General features: G+C 40.3%; 1 protein-coding gene across 1 annotated transcript in view; it reads right to left on the reverse strand.

Moving 5' to 3' along the window:
* DPYD (dihydropyrimidine dehydrogenase) overlaps positions 1–12252 on the reverse strand; it is a 720433-nt gene that overhangs the window by 18969 nt on the left and 689212 nt on the right. Inside the window, exon 21 of the mRNA XM_032487157.1 lies at positions 2645–2788. Coding sequence (XP_032343048.1) covers positions 2645–2788 — 144 coding nt within the window. The remainder of the gene's footprint in view (positions 1–2644; positions 2789–12252) is intronic.

Below are 12252 nucleotides of genomic sequence, written 5' to 3' on the forward strand. Positions count from 1 at the left end.
CCCATTCTGTAGGTTGCCTTTCCATTTTGTTTATAGTTTCCTTTGCTGTGCAAAAGCTTATAAGTTTAATTAGGTCCCATTTGTTTATTTTTGTTTTTATTTCCATTACTCTAGGACAGAGATCCAAAAAAATTATTTCTATGATTTATGTCAAAAGAATGCTCTGCCCATGTTTTCCTCTAAGAGTTTTATAGTATCCAGTTGTAAATTTAGGTCTTTAATCCATTTTGAGTTTATTTTTGTATATGATGTTAAAGAATGTTCTAATTTCATCTTTTAGATGTAGCTGTCCAGTTTTCCCAGCACCACTTATTGGAGAGGCTATGTTTTCTCCATTGTATATTCTTGCCTCCTTTGTCATAGATGAATTGATCATAAGTGTGTTGGTTTATTTCTGGACTTTCTATCGTGTTTCAGTGATCTTTATGTCTGTTTTTGTGCCAGTACCATATTGTTTTGATTATTGTAGCTTTGTAGTATATTCTGAAGTCAAGGTGTGTGATTCCTCAAGATTATTTTGGCTATTCGAGGTCTTTTGTGTTTGCATACAAATTTTAACTTTTTTTGTTCTAGTTCTGTGAAAAATGTCATTGGTAATTTGATAGGGATTGCATCAAATCTGTAGATTGCCTTGTGTTGTATGGTCATTTTAACAATATGGATTCTTCCAGTCAGAGAACATGGTATATTGTTTCATCTGCCTGTGTGGTCTTTAGTTCTTCTATCAGTGTCTTACCATTCTCAGAGTACAGATCCTTTGTCTCCTTAGGTAGGTTTATTCTTAGGTATTTTATGCTTTTTGATGTGATGGTGAATAGCATTATTTCCTTAATTTCTTTTTCTGATATTTCATTGTTAGTGTATAGAATCATCTTTTCTGACCACAATACTATGAGATTAGAAATCAACTGCAGGAAAAAACTGCAAAAACCACAAAAACGTGGAGGCTAAACAATAAGCTACTAAACAACCAATGGGTCACTAAAGAAATCAAAGGGGAAGTCAAGAAATACTTAGAAACAAATGAAAACAGAAACACAAATATCCAAACCTTCTGAGACACAGCACAAGCCCTTCTAAGAGGGAAGCTTATAGTGAACAAGCTTACTCAGGAAGCAAGAACAGCCTAAATAAATAACCTGACCTCACGCCTAAAGCACCTAGAAAAAGAAGAACAAAGGAAACCCAAAGTTAGTAGAAGGAAGGAAATCATAAAGATTAGAGCAGAAATGAATGAAATAAAGGCTAAAAATAAATAGAAAAGGTCAATGAAACTAAAAGCTGGTTCTTCGAGAAGATAAACAAAATTAACAAACCTTTAACCGAATTCATCAAGAAAAAAAGGGAGAGGGCCCAAATTAATAAAATCAGAAATGAAAAAACAGAAGTTACAACCGACGCTACAGAAACACAAGGGACCATGAGAAGCTACCACAAGCAACCATACAGAAAGGACAGCCTAGAAGAAGTGGACAATTCCTTAGAAAGATACAACTTGCCAAGACTGAACCGGGAAGAGACAGAAATTGAGTAAGTAATTAAAAAACTCCCAACAAACAAAAGTTCAGGACCAGATGGCTTCACAGGTGACTTCTACCAAACATTTAAAGAAGAGTTAACACCTGTCCTTCTGAAACTATTCCAAAAAATTGCAGAACGAACACTTCCAAACTCATTCTACGAGGCCACCATCATCCTGATACCAAAACCAGAGAAAGATGTCATAAAAACAGAAAATTACAGGCCAATATCACTTATGAATATAGATGCAAAAATCCTCAGCAAAATACTGGCAAATTGACTCCAACAATGCATTAAAAAGATCATACGCCATGATCAAGTGGGTTTTATCCCTTGGATGCAAGGATTTTTCAATAACTGCCAGCTGATTAATGTGACATACCCCATTAACAAATTGGGGGGGATGGGGGAGGGTATAGCTCAAGTGGTAAAGCACATGCTTAGCATGCATGAGGTCTTGGGTTCAATCCCTAGTGCCTCCTCTAAAAATAAATAATAAAACCTAATTGCCTAGCCCCTGCCAAAAACAAAAAACAAACAAACAAAAAACCCCACAAATAGAAAAGATAAAAACCGTATGATTATCTCACTAGATGCAGAAAAAGCTTTCGATAAAATTCAACATCCATTTATGATAAACTCTCTAGAAAATGGGCATAGACGGAACATACCTCAACGTAATAAAGGCCACGTATGACAAACCCACAGCTAAATCATACTTAATGGGGAAAAGCTGAAAGCATTTCCTCTAGGATCAGGAACAAGACAAGGATGCCCACTCTCACCAGTTTTATTCAGCATAGTTTTGGAAGTCCTAGCCACAGCAGTCAGAGAAGAAAAAGAAATAAGAGGAATCCAAATTGGAAAAGAAGAAACAAAACTGTCACTGTTTGCTGATGACATGATACTATGCATAGAGAATCCTAAAGGCGTTACCGGAAAACCACGAGCGCTCATCAATGAATCTGGTGAAGTTGCAGGATACAAAATTAATATAGAGAAATCATTAAAACTTTCAATATATTTTAAAAGTGAAATCAGTGATACATTTAAACAGGAAAAACACTTAAACTATATTTAAACAGTAAAATAGACCTATTTGCATATACCACATAATTTTTACCTTAATTGTAGGAATAGGCTTTTTGGGGATAAAATGGTTTCTCTCAAGTGGTGGAGAAGCTGCACTTTGTTCTTTTAGTCTTATCTTTTCCTCTGCTACGATTTTCTTGCGCTGCTCAAGATAGGGTCCAAAACTTGGCAGTTTCTAATAGGGAAATACACAAATAAAAAGGCGTGTTAGGTCACAGAAAAGAAAAAGTGTGAGGATATAAACAGATAAATATTATTAACAAATGAATGTGTGTTGAGACTGTTTCATGTGCAATGTAACAAGGTCTTCATTCATTCTTGGACCACTGGTCTTCTAGGTGTCAGACTCCGTGAATTATTAAAAAGAACACAATAGCACAATACCTTTACCGTATATATATGTATTAGATACACAAATGATAATTAAAATACATTTATAAATGGAATAAAGTTCACAGTGGTAAACCAAACTATTCACTTAAAACAACAGCCATTAGTTGGACCATTTGTTCCATTCGCACAGACAGAAGGTGAAACCTATTGATGCTTTTTTCCTCTTCATCAGGTTTTTAGCACAATATAGACACAGACTAGTCCCTGACAAATGCGTTTGTCAATAGCAAAGGTACTTTGCCAAAATTCTAATCTGTATCTCTATTTTATTGTGCTCAGACTCTTACTACGTCTCCTTAAAGACTGTAACGAATGTTGATTGCAATTTACTGGAATAGCTGAAAAACAAAATGGCAAAAATATTGATTTTTCTGTACGGAAAATAAATTTTATTTTGCATGGAGGAGGCAAAAATAGAAATGAAAAGCAGAGGAAATATCACAGTGCTTAAACAAACTCCATCAGTATTCAAAATCACATTATGGAGCTTTAAATCTCAAGGTTATTCAACTGTACTTTACAAAACTCATTTAGAAAGATACCTGGGTGTCATGGAAAAATGCTAAGTGGTTTCAAGTTAACACGAAGATGGCCTCATACTATTCATTATCCTACAATTATTTTCCTCACTTTGTCCTTCTCTTCTTCTAGAACCTTTGATCTTCACTTTTACTGACACACACTGCTGGCGATAGACACCACTGAATTCCAAATGTTCCGTGTCTGCCGGGAACCTGGAATTGCTCGGTCTCTGTTCTAAGACAGCAAAAACAGCCTACCCACCAGACCTGTCCTGCAGAATAAAGCTCATCTATCTAGCCGACTGAAGGCGTGGAAAATCACAGTGCTCCAAGGTCGTCCTGATCTCTGACCTAGCAAGGACTTTCGTCAAAAATCACACTTGTTTCAAAACACTGGCCTCTACCCGCCAGGTTGCATAATGCCCCAGGAAAATGAGTTCTCTGGTCCTTTACAGATGTCAGTAGGATAGGTGAATTAAACTTAAACCCTGTTCCAATTCAGCCAAACTGCAACTGAAAATTTATATTAGCAGAACATATTCATGTGGAAATATCTGACTGTTAAACTTCTTCTATCAACTTACTGTAAGTATGTCAACAAGGCAAGTAAATGGAAACAATGTTATGAACGCCAAATTAATCTACATACAATTAAACTAGAGCTATATACTTCATCTCTACACCTTAATGCTTTCCTAAGTTATAATATTTAGTAATTACAGTAACATGAAATGATATGATGGAGGAAGAGAATATATCGCATCTATTTTTATCATAAAGTAAGTGATGCTGTCTCATGAAAAAGCAAAAAACTAAAGCATAAAACAAATCCTCGATATTATCACATATGTAAGCCCCTTTAATGTAGAAAAGATAATGCTTTCTGCAAATGCTTTTATGAAATGACTTTTTCCCTGGGGCAGATGAGGTGTTAGGGATTACACTTGGTGCGAAGAAATGCCCCTGGGGTCCCGATAACAACTCATAAGGTGTTGAAGGCATGTCCACTTGATATAAATCTTGTCAGAATATCACTCTCTCCACACTTCTCTTATCCGTCAAGGGGACCTAGATCTTAATCTTATATTCTTGAAGATTATCAAGGCTTGTTAGGTGTCGAAGCACACGGCCTCTGATGCTAGCAGATCTGTCCTGGTGGCGAGAGCTACGAAACTCTGAAGCGTTAGCCTGAGCCCTTGATTGGGTCTCACGCAACACCTAACACCATCTAATTCCACCCAGAAGTTCTGTAAAGTTACTCAGAAGGAATCATTCTTGGAAATTTTTAATCGATCTTTTAAGTGTAGACTAGGGGAGATATTTTTTCCTACTTATTCTTTATCCAAACAGAAATAAAGCAGTTAAATTTAAACTGTGATGATTTCAAACGGTTCCAGTAATGGAAATTAATAATAAAATAATAATAATAACAATAGTAATAGTGATAGAAAATCCCTTGGTGCAGAATAGAATTCATCCTGAATGTTCTCCAACCACCTGACATTTTCTGTAATTTTTTGCAGTGGTTGACAACATTTGCCATATTTAAATCATGCAGCCTTTCCATGACTAGCAGTGCTATGTTTCTAATGGGTTGATCTTTTATAATTAGTCCTAAGGAGAGGTTCCAATTTAACATAAAGATTCCTATAGGATTTTCTTTGTGTGTTGGTTACGAGGAATCCGTGGAGAAGAAGGAAGACTGTTGCCAAATTTTTATTTAAATTGCAAGCACACCCATACAAAATATCAGTGATTGTCCCTCAACTTTCCACCATTCGCCATTCATCTCCAAGTCAAAGAGGGTCAATTTGCATGCAGTTTCTCACTGCCATCTGGAGATACCCCGAGGCAGAGGTGACGTTGTACCAGCTTCCAAAACTTCAAGACTGCCATAGTCTTTTTTGTTGTTGTTGTTGTTTTTGTTTTGTTTTTTTCGGGGGGGGGGATTAAAATATGTTTTTAGTGTAGGCACTGGATACTCAGCCTAGGACCTCCTGCATGCTAAGTGTGAGCTCTACCACTGAGCTATACCCTTCCCCCATCCCAGCCCCCTGCCACTGTCATTTTGCTTTCTGCCTCAGTACTGAAGTTTGAGCACTTTTTAAAATTATGTTGCATGCATTCACATGCCTCTAGGATACCTGAGTACTGAACATTTTGAAAGTTAGGTTTCCTGCAAATATGAAAGCTCATTTCTCCCCTGCACCAGAGGATCCCTAAACTTTACGCATATTATATTTAGGCATATGTTTGTGTTCTGATTTTGCCAAAGGAACAAACCAGCGCAAAATAAAAAATAAGAAAAGAGTGAAGATGAAGGCATAGCGGGCCACTGTCTATGTGTGCAATCAGCAATGATTAATAAAGCATTTAGTTCAAATCTCTGCCTGAACATATAGCTAATTGATTTCCTATTGCAGGCGGGGAAGCAGCAGGGCCCGCCAGAGCAGCAGGAGCTCTGCCTCTTCATTCATTATCTTCTTGCAGAAAAAGTTGTAGCCTGCGGTAGCTCAAAGCGAGAGGTTTTGAGCATCCTGCTGTATTCCTTAAACAAAGAAGAAAGTTCTTTAGGACTCTCAGAAGCTGCTGTGTAACTGATGAACTGAACACCACTCAGAAATGATGTGATTTTTGTTTTAATAGTTTCTCCAGGGATTCATCATTGATGAATTTGTCCTCACCAGAAAAGCTAAATCCTGCTCATTTAAAGATAACAGTATCTCACACTAAAACTCTCTGTCCAGATATTAGAAGCATTACACCGCCGATAGAAAAGTGACAACACAATGAATCAACAGTGATACCTTAAGCCAGCAAAGCTTTAAGGTAAAGAAGTCTCTATTTGGATTATAATTTATTCATGGATCAATCTAAAGGTAATTGAGCATATTATGAAGTAGAAGAGGGTTTTGTTTCTAACAGAAGCAGGCACTGGTGTCTTCCAGTTTGAGCTGTACCGTGTGTATGAGAATGGCAGGAAGGTGGCTCTCAGTGCTCGTCTATTGCGCTGTAACAGATCAACTCTGCTTTCCTAACCATACTCTCTTATCTGATGGGAAACAAGGAGAGCGAGGAAAGTAATTACTTTGATATCCAAACGGTAATAAGTTAAAAGATAAAATGATTTCAGGTTTACACTGAGTGCAGTATATGTAGATTGCATATACTGTATACACACCCACTGAGGGCAATATATATGTGTGTGTATTATAAATTGCACGTATACAAAACGAGGTATACATACCCATTTGTATGTGTGTATGCACTGATAGGCTGAAGAATAAATTAGATGTGAAGGACACAGTATATTTCATGACTAACAATTCACTTTTTTAAAAATAAAAAATGTGCTCACATAAGACTTACACTATTTACCTTTGGTCATTGATTCAACCAATACAATATCAAACGCCTACTCTGGGTCAGGAGCTGTCCTTCACTACATTAAAGGTTAAATAATTTCCATACATGACATTTGTAATTGTCATTGTTAGTGATTTTGTAAGTATCTTGCCATTCATTAAGGTCTAGTGTCAGACTGAATTAGATACCGAGTATGTCCGGTTACTGCAGTTACCTAAAGGCATGCTGTATGGGACTCCCTGGAAAACCATTTGATCTCAGTCAAATGACCAACAATTAGAGAGGAAAGTGAAGAAAATAAACCTTCAAAGGGTTGACCTTTAACAAAACTCAGAAAGGCAATGGAGTCCTTTTTGAATATTTAAAATAAAAAACGTGGCTGCACAACGGCTGGGAGCCTGGGTTCTCTGAGTGTGTTCCTGACACACCCTGATCTCCGTCACTGTGCACTCAGTGTGCTGCGAGGGAGAATGGGGGACAGAGATGAGAGGTCTGAGCTCTGGTCTGTCTGAATTCAGTTACTCTTCTTTCTCTTCCTTCAATTATGACAGTAAGCAACTGCTTCAATGTGACCCTGATGTTTATTTCAAAATCTGTTTTAACGTGGCTTACATTCAGAAACTCAGATTTTACCCATGAATAACTGGCTTGTAATACTTAATCACTGATAGAACAGTAGGTAATTTTTCACAGTATTATCCAATTTGGACAGTGGGAAACAAGAAGAAGACAGAGGAGGACCATCTGTATATTATGTTATCACAGTACTACATGGTGCCCAGTGGTGCAAATTGGGACACCAAAGGTGGACATGCAAAATATATGAAATTAATGAAATTAACTATTAGTTTAACCTGATAAATTTAAGGGTACAACTTCTGATCAAAAATCTGATGTCTGTATCAGTCAACAGCAATAATAATGCATGCTTCATAGTGAAAGCAGAAAGGTAACATTTGCATAGAGGTTAGGGTACTGATTTAGAAGTCAAATTTGCATTAAAATCACAGTTTTACACTCATTAGCTGTGTGACTATGAGCCAATTACTTGACCATTCTGCTACTAATTTTCCTTATCAGTGAAATGAGAATGACAGTATCTGACTCACGATGTTGGTATAAGCATTAAATGGAATAATATTTGTAAAGTACACGCCTGCCAATTTGTTTCCGCCAGCCTTAACTGCTTCTGCTGCATTGTGTACCATGCTCTGCATGTCCAGGCTGGCTCGCGCCAGGAATGAGCCCGCCCTGTCTTTTTCACTTGGCCCGTGCCCACGTGGCACATCAGTCTCAGCTTGCCATTCTCAGCATCTAAAGATCCGCCCCCTTCACTGACTCCCCTCTCTACCAGTGCTGCGGCCCCTCACCGGGCTCCTGAGTCCTCTGGGCACTTTGTATCCTTGCACTCACTGCACTGCCTTCTCACTCTGAGCCTGCGCCTCCATCTTCTCCGAAGTCCTAGAGAGCTAGGTTTTGATCCAGCATATCATAGTTACTCAATATGGTTTTTTCCCCCTTGTTTTTGGCTTTTTGCTTAATTTTTTCTCAATAGGTTTTTCAAGACTTAAAAAAGATATTGATTGAATGCATGCATGCATATCTTGAATGTATTTTAAAAATCCCCACTGGTTGTTTGAAATGTCAGACAATCCCCAACAATCACTTTCAGAAAGAAATTAAATTACATAAATAGGTTCTTTTAAAATTAAAAATGATGTCACACTTACACAGCAGCTGGGATTCACAAATCCCCTCCCCCTCAAGAAAAGCTTATAAAGTGCAAGTCACTTACCATTTATATATAAAAGACAATCTGTCACCTTCAAGAGCCCATGGTTAGTAACAGTGGCAACGCCCTGAGACAAGGGCTGTGGCAGAGGTGACAGGGATGTTAGGTAGGCAGTGACAGTGTGGACCTGGCCCAGGCTGAGAGGTCAGAGCTTTTCTAGAGGGAATGACATGCGAGCTAAGACCTGAAGGGTCAGGTGAAAGCAGGCTGGCGAGGAGTGGGGATGGAGCTGCGAGGGTCAGGAGAGGGGAAGACAGTCCTCCAGGGGGAAAGAAGCACCAGGCCGGGAGGGTGACGCTTTGGGAGAGGTGCTGGGGGGAGAGCAGACTGCTCTCTGTCTGCTCTGTGTTTAATGAGGTGCGAGCAGGTGAGGGGGGAGCCGAGCACATGTGGTTGTGAAGTCCTGAAGTCGGGGTGTACGTTAGGAAGAATGTCCATCAAGAGAAGAAAAGCTAACATGAACGCAACACCAGCAAAGGACGAAGGAGGTGAGACTTGCTTGTCGCCAAGCACTGTGCAGGTGCTGGAGCCAGACAACTAGGAGGTGGTTCTGTCCAAAAGCAGCTCACGGCCTTGTGAGGAAGACTGACCCACTGTCCGCAGAATCGAGGTGAGAAAATGATTGTTTTACATTGCAGTATTATTTAAACGATGGCTGTCAGGTTCCTCTAAAGAAACAAACTTCATTGTTTAAAGTGGTAACTTTTCAAGCAGTATCTTCAGCTTGGAGTTTGGGAGACTAAGCCCTGACGGCACGATTTAAAGGAAACAAAGCCAAAGAGATGGCCAAACCACTGCGCATGAGCGATGCAGAAGGATGCTGAAGCAGAGGGAAGAGCAGGAAGAGAAGGCAAGGGGAGGCAGAGGGGGCGCGGAGCCCCGCTACGCGACGTGACGGCTGGAGGATTTCACAAAGAGGAAGCGCTAGTATTCTATTTTAAGCCACTTGTGTTCTGGCAATCCAAATCCTCCTCTATGACCCCTCAAACCTTAACAGTGTCTCCTGCACACTTACATCTGGTGGAGAGAAATTTGGAAAAAAGTCAGGGAAGTAAGGTTGAGTTTCATGGTTGAATTGGCATACAGTGCAAAGAACAGAAATCAACGAGAGACGAGACTTGAGGGAGATTCAGAAATCCGTAAGAGTACGAATTTATTGCCAGAAGTGATGTAGAGAACACAATTGCCAGGAATTTTGTAGCAATATGCAGAAGGATGGGGCTGGGCAATCCAGCTGGCAGCTGGGTCATACAGGGAATTACAGGGAAGGAAGGGAGACGCAGAGGAGAAGAGGCACAGTGTGCTATAACCTTGATCAATTATTAATTCCAACTAAGAGATTAAAGACTTTCTAGTGAAGGAAGAATTTAAACTGTGATGAAAGATTATAAAAGGGAGACGTGATGTGTAGGGTGCTGGAAAGGGGAGAGAGAGAAAGGAATGGAGAAGTAAAGGGAGGAAGCATTAAGAAACTACAGGATGAACTCATCTGACTAAAACACACCAAGTGACTGAGGAATGGTAGTGGGTAAAGCTGGGAAAGCTTTGGATTCTGGGCAAAGCAGTTTGGGGTTTTATTCTTTAGAGTGTAGGAAATCACCAGATGTTTGAAAACGTGACCAGATTCCTGTGGCGGCAGAAAGAAGGACGAACTGGGGGAGGATGCTTGTGGCAGAAAGAGGAGAATGGTCCAGAATGTTGGAGACGGGATTCTGGTTGCAGCAGAAATGTGACAGACGACACATAACACTTTTTTTTTTTTTGGCAGATCCGGTGGTATTCTGGAGAACAGAGAACCAACACTGAGCACACCCCCGACCTGGGACAGCACTGCGTTGATCTTCACCCCCTCACCGCCCTGACCGCCGCACCCCTGCTCTGACAGTGGCTCCTGCCTGACACCACCCAGCTGCTTATTCTTTCTGACCCCGAAACCCTCTGTGACAGACTTCCATCTCTACCTCTTTGCTGCTCATCTTTCTGCAAATGACCCCTCTCTCACCAGCCCCTGCTCCATCAGACTTGCAAACATTTCAAAACCCCACAGGGACTGTGTTACTGGGGGGCTGCAGAGGCTGTGCGCGACAGGAGGGTTACAGCTTAGTCAAAAGGGACACAAACGGCGTTGGCGGGGCAGCTGGGAGGGGTTACGTAGGGTTCGTCTTTCATTCCTCGAGCTCTGGAGGACTCTTGCTAGTGTTCTGTGGCGATGATGAGGTCAGGAGAGAAGACGGGGGAAAATCAACTTCCTCCACAGCAGCTGTAATGAGAGGAGGTTCCAAGTTCCATGAAGGAAGGACCTGCACCGTCATCACTGCCTCCACCACAGTCAGCAGATTTCCTGGGCGCTGCTGCCCACCGAGCCCTTTGCAAAGAGCTTGAGTGCATTCTCTCTTCTGCACTGCAATCCTGGGAGGTGGGGGTGAGTTTTCTCATCCCCGCTTACAGATGACAAAACCACTTCAGGGAGGCTGAGTAACTTTTCCCAATTCTCACTATTAATAGATGGCAGAGCCAGAATTCAAATCCCAGTCTGCTGGATGCTAGACTCTGTGCTGTGGTCACTCATATTTCTTTGCAGCCCTTACAAACCTTATTAAATGAGTATACAATATATTTTTGACTGATATAAAGCAGCAGACTATACATATATTCCAGTCCTACAGCTGTGAAGGGAAAAATGCCTCGCGTGGTAGACACCGTTAAAAACAAAGGCTGAACACACACCAGGCAAAATATCTGTATTAGTTTAGTCCTGTTTATTACTGGCCTCAAGTTTAATGAGCTCAAGTTAATACAGGCGAGAGGCCAGAGTGTTACATGCAGCGGGTAATGAAATACCATAGAGCTGCTGAGAAAATGATTAGCAGCCAAATGTGAATTTAATACAGTTCATTCTCAGGAAGCAACGCCCCATGGAAGGCATCCTTCTGGGGAAGGCGGTGTGGTGCATGGAGACAGCACTCACTTGGGAGTCAGGAGATGGGGCTCCGCTCTCAGCCCTGCTATCAGCTCTTTTTGTGACTTATTACAGAGCAGCGCCTCCCTCTTAGTCTCAGTTTTCTCATCTGTCAAGTGAGGACATTGGACCAGATAATTCATAAGGTTCCCTCCCATGTTAATGTTTTGTTTTGTTTCCAAATTCAGTGAGAAATCCTCAAGGTTTCTGCCCAGGTGGTATCGCCTACTCTGTGGATGAAATGTTGGACTGAGCCATAAATTACATAACTCTTTCCCTTCTATTTAACTATGGAACATTCTGAATCTATTTAAGATACAAAATGTGGATATTATGGATAACGTTTACCAAACTCCCAAGGCTGGATGAGTTCGTGACTATTTTAGGCTTCACTGGTGAAGGTACAACCACAGATAACACAGCCATTTTATCTCATTAAACAATGAAATCTGCACAGATCATTAACAGACATAAAAATAATTACTAAAAAGAAAACTACTGTAATCTGTATGAACTGGAACATCCATGCAGATCACAGCAAACACTATGCTACAATTATCTTTACAAAGTTGAGGTCTAGTTACAAACTCAGCTGGGACACATTCTAC

Source organism: Camelus ferus, chromosome 9 (genome assembly GCF_009834535.1).
Source record: "Camelus ferus isolate YT-003-E chromosome 9, BCGSAC_Cfer_1.0, whole genome shotgun sequence".
NCBI lineage: Eukaryota > Metazoa > Chordata > Mammalia > Artiodactyla > Camelidae > Camelus > Camelus ferus.